Source organism: Oscarella lobularis, chromosome 1 (assembly GCF_947507565.1).
Source record: "Oscarella lobularis chromosome 1, ooOscLobu1.1, whole genome shotgun sequence".
Classification (NCBI taxonomy): domain Eukaryota; kingdom Metazoa; phylum Porifera; class Homoscleromorpha; order Homosclerophorida; family Oscarellidae; genus Oscarella; species Oscarella lobularis.
The window spans coordinates 4,570,025-4,590,043 of record NC_089175.1 but is presented as its reverse complement, the minus strand read 5'-3'; the positions used below and the strand labels follow the sequence as shown (position 1 = coordinate 4,590,043).

Sequence of the window (20,019 nt, the reverse complement as noted above, 5' to 3'; positions counted from 1 at the left end):
AGTAAATAAATCGTGAAATTGTCACGTGGAAATAATACTTGACAGCTCCGCCCCGAACGAGTTTTAGCGCGCATATTCGGAATGTCTCCCCCTAACGTTCATTTCTACGTATGCTATTCACATGCAATCGAAAAAAAGAGAAGGCATGCAAGAAGTGGTTGTGAACGTCTCTGCGCGCCAATTTTAATCAGTTTCTCACTATTCTATGCAGTTTGCGGCATCGTAAGACATCCCCAAGATGACGGGTCAGCGTCTTTACCCAGAAACAGTAGATCAACGAATTGATAAGCAGGTTTATCAGAAATGGCACTGAAGCAGCGAACAGGAGATTTTGGTCTATCCGGAAAAAGGCGTGAAGTATGTGCAGAACAACAAAGAAAGGAGGAAGAAGGACGTTTGAAGCGACGAGAACAATAACATACCAGAGAGCTTTAGATTTGTAAAGAGGAGGAGTAGTAGTAGCGGATGGCTCTGTTTTCGTTCTATTGGATGTCGTGGGATCAGTCAGTCGCCTTCGTTCAATTGCGCTGGTAATCACTATTTTCAGCGTTCTCAGAAGGTAATAAATGGTGACGGCAACAGGCAACCAATAGGACACTGTATAGTAGAAAAAAGTGAAGGAGATATGGTTGGTAGGGTTGGAGAAGTTTGCAAAGCATTGTTCGATATATTGGCCATCTTCTATTGCGTACGTGAGCGTGTATTTTGCCCAGGTGAAGAATGGTGGCACGGCAATGACAATTCCGATTGCACACGTGCAGACGGATGCAATTGCCGCTTTTCGAGTAGATACGCCTGGTGCGAGAGGATCGCGGACGGTCGAATACCGACTATATTGTAGGAGAGCAGCTCCCCACATTGACCAGAAGAACTGCGCGTATAATAGAAAGAGAGTAGTGACGCAAATGTTCTCCGCTTCTTGATTGCCCACGTTGTACTTCATCAACGATCTCGTGACTGCCAAAAATGCAACAAGAATGCGAGCGACGTCGGAAAGAATCAAGTTGATAATGTAAACGTTTTGTCCCACGCGCAAAGCGCGCACGCGGACGACTGCTATCAAAGCAATGGCGCAAAGAAGAAGCTGGGTACATACCATGATAGATAAGACTACAGAGAGAATATTCACTTTTGGAATGAGCTCTGTCGAATTCGTTTGATTATGAGTTGAGTTGCTTTCTTCAAACCCCCATCCACTCATGTTTATCTCAAGTTGGCACTTGGCAGACTGACCTGTAGAGGGATGTTGCTTGTGGTTATGCACTGACGCTGTCACGCCACGTCTTAGCTAATTTGATAATCAGTTCATAATCAGTTAGCGGTGAACAGTTAGTTGGTGCTCCTCAATGCGGACTACCAGTTTTCTCGCAACTGTGCCTGCCCGTTAGTATAGCAGACAAATTGACTACTTCTATACGCAGTTAGAGTATAGTACCCAATGGTGAAGGTACTCTTTGCTGCACTACTAGTAGTCAACATGTCGTCTCAACAGGTGAGTCGTATACATATACAGCATAAATGAATGGGGGTTTCTCTTTTCTCTTATCATGTGACAAAAGGCGAAACCAGTCGAACGACCTGCTGGTAGATAGCACTTGTTTGCTGATAGAAGAAAATATGTCATTCCTGATTGACTCGATCAAAAGAATTGGGCGATAGCTTTCTAGGATTTAGACCGTGACGAGTGTCTTATGCGTCTCCACATATATAGTTGGACGTACGGTTCAGACGTATGGATCAGTTTCTATGGCTATGAACCGATAAGCAAATGAATTATTTCTTAGCAGTAGTCTGCAATCAGCGGCCGCGAAAGGCTTGAACTGATTAGGGACTCGCTATTGTGGCTGCGTTACATAACTGCAGGTAGCACTCGTTTCTGCAAATGTCAGACTCTGACGTCCAAGTAACGGTAAGTAAAAAAAGGCCTTGTATTATTCTAGGTGTCAAGTTACCGCGTTCCTTTCCTCGTGACGTACAATATCTTGTTTCTGATCAAACTATTCTACTCTTCTACGTATGCTATTCGCATGCAATCGAACAAACGAAAGCCATTCAAGAAGTGGGAGTGAACGTCTCTGCACGCCAATTTTTATCAGTTCTCACTATTCTATGCAGTTTGCGGCATCGCAAGGCATCTCCAAGACGACGGGTCAGCGTCTTTACCCAGAAACAGTAGATCATTGATATATTTTGAGTTGATTTTATTGTGATAGCTCCCTACCCTAATACCGTATATCACGGATAAAATATTGTATATGTATATGGGAAAATGGCCAACACGTCAAAGCAAACGACTCACGTGCACTTTAAATAAACACCAACCGACGCGTAGAGGTCTTTGCTTGATCACTTCTTTAATCAGTTCCTCACAGTCACAGACGCATTGCGCAGTTTGCGGCAGCACAAAACGTCCATAAGCGAGCGCGTGAGCGTCTTAACCCAGAAACAGTAGAGCAGCGAATTGACAAGAAAATTCAGCGTTAAAATAAAGCCTCCAACTGTAAAGGCTACTCTTCCTAACTTTCTGTTTATCATGACGCTGATGTAAGAAGCAGGGAATATTGCGTTTGAGCAGATGATAGCAATGACATACCAGAATGCTTTGGATTTGTAAATAGGAGGAGCAGATTGCTCTGATTCCCGGTCATTGGACGTCGTGGCAGTTATTCGTCGTCGTTCCACGGAGCTTCGGATGACTAGTCTCAGAGTTTTTACCAGTTAATAAATGACGATTGCCAAAGGCAACAGGTAGGATACTCCAAAGTAGACAAACACAAACGATAGATAGTTGGCGCGGTTAGAGATGTCCCGTCCGCAACGTACAACAAAAAGGCCGTTTGGGTATATTATATATGTGTTTATGTACCTCGCCCAGGTGAAGAGAGGCGGCGTTGCGATGACAAATCCTATGAGAGACGTGATGGCACTTGTGATTGCAGCTTTTCGAGTTGTGACGCCAGCTGCAAGAGGATCTCTGATAGTCGAGTGACGACTTTGCGCTATGAGAACGGTTCCCCACATCGACCAGCAGAATTGCCAGTGCCATAAGAAGAGAACGGCGAGGCAAGCGTTTTCTCCGTGTTGGTTCCCGAATTCGGTGTTAGGCAGTGCCCTTATAATAGCCACAATCCGACGATGGCACGAAGAAGGTCAGAAAGAATCAAATTGACAATGTAGAGATTTTGGCCCACGCGCAAAACGCGCACGCGAGCAATAACTGCGAGAGCAATTGCGCAAAGAAAAAGCTGAATGCATGCTGGGATGACCAGGGCCACTTGAATAGCATTTTCGCCGTCTCTTAGACGCTTTAGAACGACTTGAGTTGAGTTGGATCGATTATGAGTCGAATTCATCATCCACTAGCAGGCCTGATCCACTCATGTTACCGCGACGGTTGCTAGCGTTCTATCTGACGGATGGGAGTACTGCCTCCAGTGATAAGGATTGCGAAGTGTACGTCATTGGCGCATAAATATATAATACCATAGATATCTATGGTAATAGAGTGTACGCGTAGCGAGAGACTATCATGCAATTTGCCCCGTCGATAGCTAATTTATATACGAAAGAGAACGGTCTGGCAAGCGAGTATCGCTGCTGCGTCACGTCATGGTCTGGTCGTCGATACCGTATGAAGACAAATAACAATAACCTGACAACTTGAATATCACAAATGATGTCAGAATCGACCACACTGAACGCGTGGTGGAAGGCCACTACGTGTAATTTGCACAACCATTTTTCTCAGAAGAGTGCTGATCCTAGCCTAGTTATTTATGTAGATACACTCGGGCTGCTAGTACGTCACATATAATCTATACGATCAAATAGGGGCTCTTGTCAAAGTGCTTGTTAATTGGAAAGCTTTGGAGGGCAGAAAACCGCGCGGTTTTTGGTGCCCTTGCGGTTGTTAGCCTATCTTGTACGGGATCTCAGGCGAGACCTGTAGTACGCAACTACGCATGCTTTTATGGCGTTGTATCGCTCGGCGTTCTCTTGAGCAGGCTGAAGACGCTAGCGGAGCGAACCTCTTTGGATTCATAAAATATATCTCTGTACATACAAAAGTTATTGATATTAACTATGCTTTTTTTACAGATGGCTCGAAGTGTCTGAGTACTGGTTAGTATGATGCGGGGCATTTAATCAGCTTATTACCTAGTACGTTTAGTCTGTTCTTCTCCTGCAAGCACTCCTCAAGGGAAGACTGACAAAGGCAAGAATTCTTTTGAAATTGATATATAGTATAGCGGAAATTCACCAAATGCCCTTTCTCATAATAAGCAGATACAGTGTAGTGGCAAGCCCTTATATTATTTTTTGCTATACTGCTCGTTTTGTTCATTCGTTCCATTGAGCTCTTGTTCTATTTTAGGGTGGATTGGGTGGATTGTGGGTGGTACCTTTGCTGGTATCATTCTCATCGCTGCTGTTATTTTCTATTGCGTTCGTCGGCTGCATTTCCCTTCTCCCACCCAGAAAGGGATTGAGAATCGAGCGAGACAGTGTATGACAGAATCAAAGAATGTTAGCCAATGAAATGCGTTCTAACAGCAAATAGCACGAGCGTCGCGAATCAGTCTAGCGAGTTTCTTGTGATGAGATTTTCATCGTTTCATCACTTCTTTGCAGTGTTTGACCGTACACCGGATTTTTGGTCATGGGAAACGCGCTTTCTCTCGAACGCGATGTCCCGTGAGTCAGTTTGCAGTGGGCCGCTCGTTCTTTTAATACTTTCAACTCTCGCGAATACCTTTGAGAAAGAGGGAGAGAGAGAGAGCAGGTGAGTACGTTAGTAAGCCGTAGCATAGCATCTAACCTGTAGGCCAAAAGCAAGGCCACAGTCGTCGTGACGATAAAAAGCAGCGTCGAACAGCCCAAAACTGCGGCAAGTACTAAAACCACAGGCGCCTTGCTTGACGTCACTTCTCCTTTCTTTTGTCCTAGCAAACAAGGAAACGTTGAATTAGTTATTGTATCGTTTTTATAAATATGCCGAGTGACTGATGCCGAACTGGTGGGCGTGGCTCTCCTTATCACAAGAGGACTCTGACGTGGAGTAGAAGACGTTGCTGATTCAGAATGAATTAGCGTTGATGTTGTTATGGTAGGTGTACTAGTGGGAGTTGACGATGTAGATGCTACGACGTATTTGACTGTTTCAGAACTGGTCGGTTTGGCTGTAGTAGTAGTGACGAGAGGCGGAGCAGATGACGTAGGTACAAGGTATCTTGCAGTCGCAACTTCAACATCCGCCTGCTTCTCAGTTGAATTTAGAACGACGGTGACGTCGACTTGTCGATCAATTCCCTGCACGCGGAAGTTGAAATTACTGTAAGATGAATCATGCTTCGTTCCCGAACTGATTTGAAACTCTAGGCGACGTCCGCTCGACACGTCAAGCATATAGTTCGAACTGGATCGTGCGCCTGTCACGGTGACGTTCGTGGGGATAAAATATCGAACGAACCAAGTTCTGCGGGCTTGATCTCCTGAACCTTTGAGGTAGAAACAGAAGGGTCATTCATTTATTCTTAGCAACCTATTTCCAAGACACTGCCCCATGCAATACCGTTTTCGATTTCCCACTTGATTTCCTCGACCGAAACATGATTTTTTCCTGTTAGAGTAAACGCAGTCGTTCCTTTTGGAACTTTCAAACCCATTCCATCGCTGCGTTTGGCTAAATTGATTCTTGTCATGACTAAGTTTCTGGTTTGAGTCAAACTGATTTCGACAGGCAGACTGCCGGAAATAGAAAAGGCTTTAAAATAAGCGATGCCTGCAGCGACGTCGAACGTTTGTGAAACTGCAATCCTGGTGCGATCTAGATAGAAAAAGGAAAAGGAATTCACTGAAAGCCGACACTGATTGTTGCGCTGTACAACATTGAATAAGAATTGTAGCCAGTTTGCTGTGCTTGACTCGTTGCCCTCGAGGCTGGTTAGGTAGGTGAACTATTGACCGGAAGATCGAGCTGTTTAGTTCACGACGTATGGGACCGATTCTTAGGGTTGTTGAATCGGCACATTCCGACTTGAATGAGTTCTCGTATTTATCATTTATCATCCAGTGGCAGGCAATGTCTGGATCGGTTTTTCCGATTTTGTACCTCAGGACCACAATGGCATTAGGAGGAACCCAAACCGTTTGGTTTTGAGCTGTTATATCGACTTCAACAAAATGAATAACTGAAAGCAGTAATTTGAATAAGTCCTATATATGTGCTGTGCATCCGTCCTGTACGACCTTGCTGATTGCCGCTTTTCAAATAGCGTTTCTTAGAAGCAGCAACAGAAATGACAAGCAAAGTGACGAGATACGCAAAACGAGACATTGCTGGACAGGCTGAGAATGATAGCTGCTTCGTTATTCGCGGTATATATTTGGGAGTCCCGAACATACGGGCTCGTGACGAGCGAATTCGTAGAAATGTGCCTCCTTGTTGGCGTTTCCGTTGAGCGGAAGAAAGCGGCACACGCTTGTGTTGTTTTCTGATCGACAGCTCGACGAACGTTTTGTAGGACGACCAGAAAACGGCGCGTGGCGTTTCTCCCCGAACTGTTCTTGTCAGGAAACGTGCTGTGGCATTATCCACGCGTTTCTATAACGTCTCTGAAGCTATCGTATTGATATGGCAACTGGGGCCCCCTTTCTACAAAAAAAAAGAAAAAGCTGCAATGTCATCTGAAGCCAATTCTACTTGGCGTACTATCTATAAGAAGAAGAAGAAGATTCTGAGGTGAAGGACACTCAAAATACAACTGCTTATGTACTAATCCTACCTTAGGATATTCCAATGGGTACATCTGCTACGTTTTGTCACAAACGAGCCCGAGCCCTATTGTAGCGGAGAAGTCGCCGCTTTCTTCGCTGCATCTCTCCTCCGCGCCTGTGTTTGCCTTCGTGCCTAAAGATACTTCGGCGTCTTTTATCGATGGAAATCAAAGTAATAATAATTGTGTTGGATAAAGAAAATACGAGGGGAAGTGGAGTGTTCTGGAGCGAGAAACGCTCTTTCATTGGCATTTTTCATATGCCAAGCTCAGATACCCATGGGGTCACCGATAAAGCGCATGCGCCTTCAATGACAAAGAAGCCTTCTCGCTATCAAAACTTCTAACGACTTGTCGTGCAATAGGAATGGTGTCTCTAGGGCTTCTCTTATCGTCGTCGTCGTCGCTTCTCTTGCTCGGCTGGAGCGGAGTCGACGGACAGTTCATGAACGACTCGACACATGCCCAAGCATGCTCTCCTCCAGGCTCGGGTGTTCTTTACAGTACAGTACTATACTTTCTATGGGGCGTGGGGACGTTAGCCGTCCTTAGTTTGACTGTCTGATCTCTTTTTAAGACCTGACGAAGGAGAATGTGACTGGCCACGTTAGCCCGGGCGACCAAGTCACCTTGGTGTGGTCTGTGCCCTTAAATGGGACAGATTTGAATATGACGAGATTTTTTGTTTATCAAGAAAACTCGTCGCAACATTTTTCTGCGTCATGCTCTCCATATGTCGATCGTCGAACGACTATAGACGTCTGTTGTTTTTTTCTCGCGTCAAATAGTCAAAATGCGTCAAAATTTCACATTGGCGCGTTTGGTAACGACGAACGTTACTCGTATTGGGTCACTCTGATCGTTGACCTGGGCAATGGTAAATAATACGGTATAAATTAGGTTTTTCTTCACGAAGTTATTTTTTATTGCAGTTGTACCTAGTGGTACTGGTGCAACGATCGCTAATCAACTTATTCTATTCATTCTTTCCGTCCTATGGATTATCTATGTGTATGAACTCGTTTGAATCAGTTTTCACAACTGATATGTGTTTCTGTTTTGATTTTTGATTACGCGTGCTGTCTTGCTCTCTGACTGTATTCTGTGGTCATGTGATGTATTGAATGATCGGAAATAATTTTTTATTGTAATCAGTTGACATCCACGTCCGGGTCTGCTCGTTTTTACGTTCTCTGTGTTCCCGGAGACAACTTCCCGAACGCCATTACGCGTCTCCTGATGCCAACTCAGGAAAACGCTGTCGTGTTTCAGTGAAGCTCCGATCATACAGAAACGAACAGGATTTCCTTTTCTTCGTCATCGTAAAGTGCCCCCTCCCCCCCCGCTCAGCCAGACACGGAAACTTTCACGCATATGCCGCATATGGCGAAGTGATCACCTACCTATTCACATTCATATTCAGTAGGAAAACACGCCGACGACGCGCAGGGATCCTCGTGATCTCTGCCTTGGTCATTTACACAGTGCGCAGCTAGTTTGCGGCAGCATAAAACGCTCCAAAGCGAACGCGTAAGCGTCATGACCCAGAAACAGTAAAGCAACGAATTGACGAGAAAATTCAGCGTGAAAATCAAACCAGCAGCTCTGGACGAATCAGCAGCCCGATGTAGGGACTCGGAGAAGGAAATACACTGTACTGCGTTTGAGAAGGCGATAGCAATGACATACCAGAGCGCTTGGATTTTGTAGATAGGAGGAGCGGGTTGCTCTGTTTCCGTGCCATTCATTGGTCGCCATGGCAGTTAGTTGTCGTCGTTCCGCAGCGCTTTGAATGACTACGATGCTTGGCCACCATAGTCGTAGTCGTACAGTGTGAAGATGAATAGCCACAATCCGACAATGGCACGGAAGACGTCCAAAGCGATCAAGTTGACAATGTAGAGATTTTGGCCTGCGCGTAGAAAGCGTACAGGAGCGATAGCTGCGAGAGAAATTGCGCAAAGAAAAAGCTGAATGCATGCTGGAAATGACCAAGGTCATTTGAGTGAATTCGGCGCCACTCCTGAACAAAACCAGTGCCGTTGAGTTGAATTGGCCCAAGGCCCAATCCGCTCATGCTACCTTGGAGGTTGACAGCGTTCTTCTAGCCAAGAGGACTGTCCCCAGTAATATACTAGATTCTCAGAGTTGTTCCATTGAGATATTTGAAACCAGCATGTATATCATATACAGTATACTAAAATTTTAGTCGAGCAAGTAGTGGTGCATACCTCTTTCTAATCTACATGTGCATATGCACTAAGCAGCAGATAGTCAAAAGGAAGCGCGACACAATCCAATAAAGTCATATCATCCGATCTGGAACGTGACTCAGTAAAATTGCCGTGGATACAGCAAATTTGTGAAGAACGAGACATAAATATCCGGCAAGCCGAAGCCGTTCTCGTCGCGATTGAAAGGAGGAAGCCGTTTAATCATTTCTTCGTAGCGACGATCCTGATATGCGTTGGCAGCTTGTCGAAATAAGCTGACCATTTTACCCCAATCGAACGTCTTCAGTTGTTGGTACGGCCACGGTTTCTTTCCCAAGGCAAATGGGATAAGATAATCGAAGGCCTTGCGAATGCCGCGTCCGTCTTCGCTCGTGTAGTTAAACAATTCGACTCCGGAAAACGACGATAGACGAGCGACATTGAACAAAGCCTACAAAGGCAGGAGGTTTCCCTGCATATATATATACATCAAAGTAATAGTTTCTGGGTCCTCACTCTAATGTCCATGCACGAATAGGACGCTGCATTAGTTCTCTTTTCTTCCTAAGACATGAACATCATAACGTCTTACATATGTGGCACTGGGATACTTACGTATGGCATTCGACCATCCGGTTCTATCTGAGTCTTGATTCGATTTTGTATCACCTACGGTGTGTTGAAGAGGAGAGAACGTTGTAGAAAATTAAAGCCGGGCAATAATAGTACTGACGCCTTGTGCGGTTTCCTTGGCAACCTCTTTGTCACCGACGAATAAGGCAAACGACAAGCGATCTACGTCGGACCTGAGGGAACGTACTGTATGTAGTATTGGAAAAAGTGACGTCATACTTACCAAGTTCCGTGGTTATTTGGTTTCAAATTGGCCTCCTGACCGAACGGACTTTCGAGCAGCCAATCAAGCATCTCGCGAAACCATTTCATTAGCTGACGATGATCTTCGTCAGTCCACGCATTCGAGCCGGCAAGAAGACCGGCCGCTTCAACAACAATGTACATATCACTAAGGAGAAGTATTCTGACTGGATATACAGTAGTAGTCTTTTCTTGAATATCTCCTTACTGTATGTCGATGACTCCTGACGGACTACCGTTATTGTGGCCCATTCGAAGCGACGAGAAGTTCAAGTTGGGATGCATCCACGTCGCAGGATCGAGAAACCACGTTCGAAGCAGCAAAGCGGCGCGTTCGCCATACGTTTCTTTACCTGAGAAGAAGTAGGCGGCACTAAGAATCTGTAAAAGTGCTATAGCTAGAGACGGCGCGAGAAGGATGATGACAAAGACCGAGCTATACGTGCCTGTACAGACGTTGTCATGCTGTCCATAGGCACCCTGTCGAATAGATCGCCGTACGGATTGTGATGGCCGTCGTCGCCGACCCACGGCAGTCCCGTTGTCAAATTGCACTTGGGTCCGGGCGTGAACGACGCGTTGTTGCACGGCCAACTGCGCGAGGAGCGAAAAGAGAAATCGCGATCGTGACCGGACCACCCTCATGTAAACAGGACTCTATGCCTGTATTTATATGGATGCGCGGTCTACCATGGGCCCACCAACTGACACCCGAATCGCGATCGTGATCGTACTAAAACGACGCCAGGCTTTTGTAGTCGTGCATGTCGCCACTGGCCGGAGGGGAAGGCTTTGTCATTACGCTGTACCTGCGTGTAGATAATCACAATTCAAGTATGGACGAGAGAATTCTCTAAGGACAGAATCGCGTACGTACGGTCCCTTTTTCATTGTTTCTTCGGCTTGCTGTAGTAGCCACTGATAGCTCTGCTCCTCGTCGCCGCGCATTCGGCCGTCGATGATGCGTTGCTTCAGGTCGAGCAGCGCGGCGCCGTCGAAAACAAACGTTTTCGGCCTATCGTTGTCGATTGCAGCGGTACTCGCGATGACGAGAAGCAGTATCCACATTCTCCGTGTGTCTGTGCTAGATCCGTGTTATGGTTAGCGCAAAGGGACGTAATTAGAATGAGTAGCCCGTAGACTACTGTAATGAGAGAAGAGCTAACTGGTTCGTAATTCGGCGTACGAGAAACGTTTCTGGTGCCTTTCGGCCGCTAAAAGACGCGCAACGGTGAAAGGATCCCTAAACGTACGCCCGCCTTCCGAATCCGCCGCTCCGAATTTCGCTCCCAAGTCCCAAGTTCGTTAGCTAGCGAGCTCTAACGCTCTTTCAAGTCTGGTGCTTGGCGAATTTCCTCTTCAGTGAGTCGTTTCACCAACACGAACATACCCCTTCCAAAACAATGGTTACGATGGGGAAATGTTTTTTTAGGCGAAATAAAAGCAACCTATCTGAAAAGACCCTATGCTTTTACTGCGACCATGTGCCACTGAATATGAGCGTTCTGCTTGTATTCAAACTCGCAGTGGAATCATTTATCTTTATCTTATTCTTTGTCTAGGGAATTGCAAGAGGCGAATGACTCCCTCAGTCAGTGAGTTATACATGTGAAGCGTCTTGTGGTTGAATAAGTGAGTGGCTTTGTTTATGGAGAAATGTAGTTATTGATATATGCCTGTCAGGGGAGAAGTCACGCGGGTCGAACCGGCAGTTTTCCAACGAGAGGACGAAAGTGAAAATATCTCTTCGATCAGCTCTCAGTCTAGTAGACAATCTAGGCCTGTAAAAAAGCGCTGAACGTTTGGGATTGTGAGAGGGACTGACTGTGGTATTTCCTATAGGAGGGCATGGAGCTCCCGTTACCCACTGGACGGACAGCGACTACGTGTATCTAGATCTATCACGTTTATTTTGAAATTGGTAAGATGGGATTTTAGCGAACCTTGAACTGCATCGTTCTGACCCGAAATTGGCTGTGTGTGTGTGTGTGTGTGTGTGTGTGTGTGTGTGTGTGTGTGTGTGTGTGTGTGTGCAAACGTCCCAATATGCTTTGTCTGTTTCCTAATAATAATTATCTGTTCTGTCTATTTCCTAATAATAATTATCTGTTTTGTCTATTTCCTATTAATAATGATCTGTTTTTCATTTTCAAGGGATCGTGTATCAAATTTCTCTTTGACGACACTGACTGTGGTCTCTGACGTCACTACAATGCTCATCGGGATCCGGAGAGTCGGATGAATAATCAGGCCTGATCAAAGAGAATCATCTGCTCTTCGCTGGACAAGTTGTCTCTCTATTCAAGAAGGTAAATTCCTTGATTTCCTTACGCAATGTTTAGTTGTGTAGTCTCCCATACAGATGAGGCAGATGAAACTATTGCTCTGGGCCGGGTCGAGAGCTCAGCCGGTGAAGAGAGAATAGACTATAAGTAGACTATTTACTAGAGAGAGAGTGACAAGTCTTTTTATATCTTAGTAGGCGCATAATACACGCACGCCCGCGGCTTTGCAGACAACGCGCGAGGTAGATTAGTTAGGTGGGTAGGTAGGTTACTTAGATAGGGTAGGCTAGGCTAGATAGGCCAAAAAATTAGAGGGGAAAGGCTTTTTATTTTGAATAAAAATACGAAAAAAATTGCACATAGTTCCCCCTTGTGTTCAGGCAGTTTTTGTGCGCTGGGGGTCGTGCCCAGGACCCCGGAGGAGCAGTTTTTGTGACGGGGTCGTGCTCAGGACCCCGGAGCAGTTTTATGACGTCATGCCCAGGACGCTCTCCCTAAAGAAATAATAATGTGAAACTGAAAAGAGAAGAAGTCTATCATACCGCGCTCTTCGGTGCTTGCCGTTCGCCGTCTCTGCTACGTGTTTGCCTGTTGCTGTACATAAAAATCAATAGGCAACCGGCATATTTTTGTTTTAGGCGTCATTCTCCTAGAGAGACTACCAATGAACAAAGTAGTCTCGTCTGGAGATACACGTCGTGTAAGTTGGGCAGTTTTCCTTCTCGGGGCCGCACAACCGCTTCAGCAGTTGATGTAAGCCTACCCAGGAGATGGGACAGTTTAGACGTTATGGCCTCATTATCCAGGAGGCGTACAAGCAGTTTAGGAGACTGCATCTATAGAATCAAGATGCAAATCCCCGCGGTCCGGCAGATGGACTGACCCGTCGTGCTGAGGACGTTGGGACCACGGTCTACCTCTTCGTCATTTCCGGTTAACCAAACATCAATAGCCGACTGCAAAAAAATATTGAGGAATTCAATAAGTGAGCCAACTGACCAAAACCATGGGCTATACACAGTATACGTATACGTTCCATGGTTTTGCTCAGTGGCAAAAGCCTTTGATGGCGCGTTTAGGCCTCTATCCTCGACGTTTCAAAGAACACGACAAAGTACTCTATATGTTATTAATAGCCTATGGTCCTGATAGAGTTTAAGCAATTAGAAAAACATGGGCTTACGCCCTTGAAGGTAATGTTCGTGCATTGCAAAGTCCAACTATCACAATAGGGTCTCTTGGGAAAAATTTAGTGACATGAATTCAATTCAAAAAATCAATATTTGTAACTCCGCCCACGGGACTCTGCTTCTACAGAAAATTGAACGCCCATCTGTTAGTTTTCTTACCTTTTCCATTTCTTGAGCCACAGCCAATTGACTTGACGTTTTTCGAGACTTCAAATGCATTCCTTGCAGTTTGCGTGCGCCGCTGATGCCCAATCGGGCTCCATTAGGATCGTTGGATAGCCGCGCCCGCACGATCCGTCTGAAGAAGAAATCGTTATTTATTTATCTTCGCCAGAGAGTGTACAAGCAACTCATAACATAGCCATAGCGCGTAGACTATCGAAACCGTAAACAAAGACCCAAACCGAAAGTAAGACACTCTCTCAATTCTCTTTCTATTGCATCAGCAACGTGCAACAGCGTCACAAAAATAGTTGGGACATCTGTTTACGTACGCGATGCGGGGGACGTAACGTGGGAGTGGATCGTGAGGGACTGGGAAAACAATGAGGTGACGCGGTTCGGGCGGCGGGACTACACCTGGACTCACCTCAGAGTGACAGACTATATAAAGCTCTAGAGCGCTTCATCCACATTCATTCGCAACGCAAACGATGACAACTCCAGCCGAAGGCACCTCGCCGTCGATCACGTCGTCTTCGAAATACAAAGTCCCTCTACGAATCGATACGCCTGATGGACTATTTGGCGTTGACGCAGATGGAAGCTCGTATGTCAATGCTTCCGCGGAATCAGGCAACGCCGATTTTCACGGAATCGTTTACGTTCGTCATCTTCTGCCAGTATCTACGATGGGATTGCCTATCACACTCGAATCGCTTAGCCATTCTGGTTATTTTATCGCCTACAACGACGGAAGGCTCTTCGCTGAGAAAGTCGACGACAAGAGTACTCCGCCGAAGGAGTGTCTCTTCCAATACATATCCATTGGCGACGGCGCAAAATTGTACTGGATTGGAGACGGCGACTTATGTCTTGTCAATGACGTCACCGTCGCTCCGGACCTGAAAAGGAAAGACATGTAGCATAAACAAAACAGCTTGTATATCCGTGTATGTACTAATATTATTTAATCGACCAGACATTCTTTTTATGATAATTTTTACCAATTTATTCTAACTAACGGTGTTTGTGACCGAACCTTCTCTTGAAGCACGTCCTTTTCTTAATGAAAGTGCCAACTATCGAGAAATCGTCACACAGTCACAATAGAAAATAAGTGACTGGATTTTACTGGTCTTTTAGAGCAGAAGACCACAATTTCCGCTTTCTCCGACTTTCCCCCGCCGACTTTTTTCTCTCCCCGAACGAATTACGTCATCGTGCATTAGAAACGTCGTCAGATTCGTTTTCTCTCTCAAATCGACGAAAGCCGCTCGCCTTGCCACATGGGTCTCGCGAGGCTCCGAAAATTCTTCGGCTACGGCGTCGAGCTGAACGAAACAAAGATTGCGTCGCACGCGGTCGACGTTCACCGAATCGGACGTCGTCTCTATCTGAAATTTCGCGGGGAAGCGCGAAGACACCAAAGGCGCGGATCGGGGCCCTTTCAATTTCGTCACCACGGGTTCCACTTCGACTCGACGCTTTACAAGCATAGCGTCGCGATCAAGTGGAATAAGAAGGTGCACCTGTACAGTTGGCATACGGACGATGGCGACGATGTTCCTGATGGGGGCCTCACGATCACCGAAGAAGAAACGATATGCACGACGACAACTGAAACGGTTTTCACCGCTGTGGTGAGGCAGATCAGCGAGCAGACGCTGCCGGTCGCCGAAGCCGAGTCTTGGGCGCTGCGCGAACTCGACTCCGTCCTGAAGCGAAAGTCCCCGAAGAAAAGTCCCGTTTCCATTTCCATAGGACCGTCGGCGAATTCTCTCCTCGGCGTTGCAGCGACCGACGACGGCGCCTATGCGGCGGTTTACGACGCGAACGAGGCGAAAGACGAGTCGAAGTTTCACGTCTTCGTCGACGTCGCAAAGGGAACGGACATCGGTTTGGCGATCGTCATCATGTCGGCCAAATATCGGGACGTCTTTCTGACGATCAATTCGAATAGCACCGATTCGGATCGTCCGTGCAGTTTCGTCAGAGTCGTAGGCAGGAGTTTGGAGAGCCCGGTCGACTGCTATTTTCGACTCTACGCTGGAAAAGAGGAGCAGTACGGTAGGATGACGGTTCTCCAAGACGCGCGTCTCTACTGGGACGGCAGACAAAATTCGGGGCCTGTCAGCGTCGAGGGTTCGCAACTCGTGACCATGTCTATAGTGCCACCAAGCAATTGATAGACATTTCCTTTATAACGTGAAACTCTTCTGTCTTATCCCGTTTTATATCATTTTCTCGCCTTTCCTTTTTTTTGAGAACTAATTTTCTGTAGCCGTTTTACTTTTGTGACTGATGAAAATCAGTGTGCCTTTTTTCCTACCCCCGGGGCCCAGCTCCTACTCCTACCTAACGCTCGCGTGGGTGGCATCGCTTCAGAACCAATCAAGAAATGGGGATTGTTTCTAGCTCCCTATTAGATGAGACACGTACGCTTACAGCTAGGACACAATTCTCGACATGACGATCTGTTCGCTTCTCCGTCGTATCTTCCGCTGGCCCGAAAAGCGCACAATCAAGGTCAGCGGTCAAGCAGTCCACGTTTTGATTCTCCGAAATCGCGCGTACGAGAAACTCCAAAGGAGCCACAAGGAGTACAAGGCAAAATCTCGCTCCTGTTCGCACCGCAAACCATTCACATATCGAAGCTGGGGCGTGTGGTTCGACTCGACCCGATACAAAGTGAGCATTGCCGTCAAATGGCAGGGACAGACGTACGTCTACAGTTGGCTTCGTGCTCACAAGAAAAACCAGAGCGAGACGATGCCGACCGAAAAGAGCCCTCTGGCTTTCATGGATCGTGAGAAGGAGGAGGAGGAGTGGGATTTGCACGACTTCGGTTCGTGCGTCGACTGCACGAACGAGACCTACGGCAGAGGAATCGCGGTGAACATCATCTTCGACGCCGGCACGGCGTTCGGCGTCGGCCCGCAAAACGACGACGGGACGTACAAGGCAGCGTACGGCGCCGACCCGGAAAAAACGTGCGCCCAGTTTCACGTCCTCGTCGACATGTCGTACAAGGACAAGACGTCGTTGAAGGGCTACCCCATTGCCATCATGTCCAAGGAGCCTCCCTACGTCTATCTCACGATCGATACCAGCGACGATACGAAGGTCTTCTTTCGTCCGTCGGATGGAGACTTGAAGGAGCATAACTGCGTTTTCAAGCTCGAGCACGGACAGCAAGTGGCAAATACGTTCAGTAATGCCTCCTTGTACACGTTGGCTGGACACCAAGTTAAACCTGATGCTAAATATTCGAAAGTATCTATCGTGCCGTCTCCCTGATTTTCAGCCACTGCATGCCGGCATGTTCTCAAGGGGCGTAACCGAACGTTGCACCCCAACTATTGTCTGTCACGGTGTATTCGAATAAAAAAAACCCCAGTGCAGTAGTCGAACTTGTAGTACGCGCGATTACTATAGGCGCTTTCCCGTTTTGTTTACACGAAACAGAGCGTAAACGACGACGTGTGCGTAACCGGCTTTCGATCACGAGGATTCCGGGGGAGATGAGATCATTCTGAGACCGGTTTGGAGGCGGGGTCTTTTTCCCCCCGTGGGCCGCTATGTTTTTAGCGAAAGGATTCGTACGCGACCAATCTACGAAGCGATACCACCATGTTCCTTTGCCCCTCGTGCATCCGCGGCGTCTCGACCGAGGCGCAGCGGAAAATCCTCATCGGTAGTCGAGACGTCGACGTTCTCACTCTCCAACGCCGCCAGTACGAGAAACTGCGAAAGAATTGGCGTCGACACGCGATGTTCGACGGCGCGAAACCGTTTCAATACTGCACGTGCAGCGTCAAGTTCGACTCGGACTCGTATCACTTCAGCATAGCTGTCGTCGTTCAGAGCGAACGAGAAGTCTGTATGTATAGTTGGGTGAGACAGAAAATATGCCGCCGAAACTTCGACGATTACGGTGCGATTCACGGGTTGCGCATCAACGACTCGCTAACGATCGGGAAAGGAGAAATGGGGGTCTCGCCTCTATCGAAGAAGCCTCCTTGGTATCTGCACGAGTTCGGTTCGTGCACGGGCTCGATGACTGATCGAGGAAAGCCGGTCAATATCGAACTCGGTCTTTCGGGCCAGTTGCTCGGCATCGGAATCGGGAACGATGCGGAGTGCCGCGCTTGTTACAATGCTGATCGGACGAAAGGCAGCTCGCAATTCTATATTCTCGTCGACGTGGCGAATACGGCGGCGTCTTGTCGGCTGAAAGGTTTGCCCGTTGCCGTTATGTCAGCTGATCCGGGAGGTTACCTTATGGCGATCGATGGCCCTACATTCAAGCCGGTGTTCCGTCGACCGCAGGGAAACAATCTGCACTACCCTGTCAACTACGTTTTTCATCTAATACATGGAAAACAACAATCGGAGATGCTCGATGACGCCAACTTGTATTGGACGGGTAATGAACAATTAGTCACCCTAGATGGATACGATAGCATTTGCATAGTTTCAGCACCAACGAAGGGGACTTAGCGTGAAAATAAATTATTTCTTCGAAGTCATAACCTTGTGCTCACGTGAAAGGGAGGGGCCACTACAGGTCCTCTGCACCGTCTATAGTTTCTCAAGCGCTAGTGTATTGCTCAATCTACTACTGTACTAGCCCGCATTTAACCGCATCCAGCTTCATGTTTACCCTTAGACAACCGAGATAGCATGCGTACGTGCGCGTGTGCGAATAGTGTAGGAGGGACCGCGAGAAGGAGACCACAATCGTAGAATGATACCAATAGGGAAGATGACAGTTCCACAAACCGGTTTGCTTGCTCTTGCATCAGCCTGGCACGGTACGTGTAGTGAGGATTTGCAAATTCGTTCATGAAGGATCAGGGTGCCCTTTGCATGCACTCCCACTCGATCCGCCGCACACGAACTGGATGCATACCGTTAAAAGGACCAATCAAGGGTCATAGGAGACGGGGAATCGTCCCTAAGCCCCCTAAAAACTGTCCCGCGCTGCCGTCTATATTTGAAGGCACCGGCACCTGCTAGCGCACAATTCTCAGCATGCTGCTTCGCTCTCTTCTCCAGTGTCTCAATTGGTTAGACAAGGACCCCCCCATTATGGTCGGTGATCGAGAAGTCGACCGCCTGATTCTCGGACAACGCTCGTACGGAAGAATGCAAAGGAGCTTCGAGAAGTGGCAAGGCTCCGGACCAGACGCCAAGGCGTTCAAATATTGCGGCTGGGGCGTGAACTTTGATTCGAGCCTGTACGACATCAGCATTGCCGTTCCATGGAAGACGCAATTCTACATTTTCAGCTGGCTGAAGACGAGACAAATCGGCGCTGATACTACGGAACCGTGGACCCTGCACAAATTCGGTTCGTGTGAGGACTGCTCAAAGGAAAGCTACGGTAACGGAATCAAGGTGAACATCATCTTCGGCGATAAACCCCCTCCCGATAAACCCCCTCCCACCCCTGGTGCAGCCTCCGGCGAGGCGCTTGGCATTGGCGACGAAAACAATGGAACGCGCCAAGCGGTGTTCGGCGTCAAACCGACGGAAGCTTGCGCCCAGTTTTACATCCTCGTCGACATGATGAACAGTAAGGATAAGCCAGTGTTGGAGGGTGGTTATCCCATCGCCATAAAGTCGTGCAAGTATCCCGAATTCTTTCTCACGATCGTTGACAACGCCGAGAAACCAGCGAGCCCAGCCACGGCAGTCTTTTGTCAACCCCCAACAGATTTGCAAAACTGCGTTTTCGAACTAAAGTACGGAGAGAGCATGGCAAACACGCTCAGTAAGGCTCTCTTGTACTGGAACAAATATTTCATCGAACCAAATGGCTTTCCTCGCGTGTCCATTACACCGGCCACCGTCGCCTGACTTCAGTACTTGTCTTGCAGTTTTGTTGTTATTGTTGTTGTTGTTTTTCGATGGCACCGCTGTACGTCGACGACCCAAAGCGTGGAAGTCGACGTGCCCCACGTGAGGGGCGTATTCAAAGCAAACAACCTCGCATATTTTCCCCGACGCACAAAAATTTTGGTAGTGTACTAACACGCGAACGGAACTATATGTATTGCGCGATCGTTCACGCAAAAACAGAGCTTAGACGTCGAGGTGCGCCCGACCCCCGAATGAACAGACAGACGATGAGGGATCGAGGGGGAGGGAGAGGGGAGGAGGAGGAGGAGAGCTAGGGTGGGGGCCCCCGGGGGATACCCATGCAATCTACTCAGCGATCGTCATTAGCATGTGGCGTTGAACTCGTACCATTGCTGACGGCGTTTTAAGCCATGCAACGGAGAAGTCCACGTATGCTGGAGGCGTCAGAACGACTGCGGAAAGCTTGACCAGGGAAAGGGGGCCCTTGGCCGCGTCTCTATTGAAGGATGCACACCTGCCGTCTGCGCTCGAGTTCGGTTTGTGCATGCAATCGACGATTGACGAGGAAAACACCGTACTGTCGGTCGCGTCCTGGTCGAAGCGGTGTACAACTGATCCGGGAGGTCAAGTCTAGCTAAGCTACACATAGTTT

The 20,019-nt window shown here is 47.6% G+C and overlaps 1 protein-coding gene and 3 long non-coding RNA genes across 6 annotated transcripts; 2 read left to right on the top strand and 2 right to left on the bottom strand.

Moving 5' to 3' along the window:
- Positions 1-5,071: 5,071 nt before the first annotated feature.
- On the top strand, positions 5,072-6,051 carry LOC136183593 (uncharacterized). 3 transcript variants are annotated; one of them, XR_010669196.1, is made up of 4 exons: positions 5,072-5,215; positions 5,268-5,334; positions 5,380-5,505; positions 5,628-6,051. It is a non-coding gene; the product is annotated as an uncharacterized lncRNA (long non-coding RNA). The 3 variants fall into 3 exon arrangements; XR_010669195.1 differs by having other exon boundaries at positions 5,072-5,219; XR_010669194.1 differs by lacking the exon at positions 5,072-5,215 and having other exon boundaries at positions 5,243-5,334.
- Positions 6,052-8,988: 2,937 nt separating this feature from the next.
- On the bottom strand, positions 8,989-10,933 carry LOC136199609 (uncharacterized). Its single transcript, XM_065989848.1, has 9 exons — positions 10,743-10,933; positions 10,600-10,674; positions 10,312-10,459; positions 10,074-10,246; positions 9,846-10,013; positions 9,723-9,795; positions 9,605-9,658; positions 9,506-9,553; positions 8,989-9,440 (listed from the first exon to the last, which is right to left on the bottom strand). Exons 1-9 carry the CDS (start codon positions 10,931-10,933, stop codon positions 9,108-9,110), a joined length of 1,263 nt encoding a protein of 420 aa, XP_065845920.1. The 3' UTR covers positions 8,989-9,107.
- Positions 10,934-11,387: 454 nt separating this feature from the next.
- LOC136186948 (uncharacterized) lies at positions 11,388-12,373 on the top strand. Its single transcript, XR_010669800.1, has 5 exons — positions 11,388-11,497; positions 11,549-11,648; positions 11,708-11,786; positions 12,020-12,174; positions 12,216-12,373. It is a non-coding gene; the product is annotated as an uncharacterized lncRNA (long non-coding RNA).
- Positions 12,374-12,458: 85 nt separating this feature from the next.
- LOC136191548 (uncharacterized) lies at positions 12,459-14,179 on the bottom strand. Its single transcript, XR_010670865.1, has 3 exons — positions 13,930-14,179; positions 13,500-13,638; positions 12,459-13,106 (listed from the first exon to the last, which is right to left on the bottom strand). It is a non-coding gene; the product is annotated as an uncharacterized lncRNA (long non-coding RNA).
- Between the last annotated feature and the right edge of the window lie 5,840 nt (positions 14,180-20,019).

Bases quoted from the DNA above. Each gene is read 5' to 3' on its own strand.
- LOC136199609 (XM_065989848.1), bottom strand. From the start codon at position 10,933: ATGTGGATACTGCTTCTCGTCATCGCGAGTACCGCTGCAATCGACAAC. The intron at 10,675-10,742 runs GTACGTACGCGA...ATCTACACGCAG, and splicing joins GAAACAATGAAAAAGGGACC to GTACAGCGTAATGACAAAGC. The intron at 9,441-9,505 runs GTGAGGACCCAG...CTGCCTTTGTAG, and splicing joins ATTCGTGCATGGACATTAGA to GCTTTGTTCAATGTCGCTCG.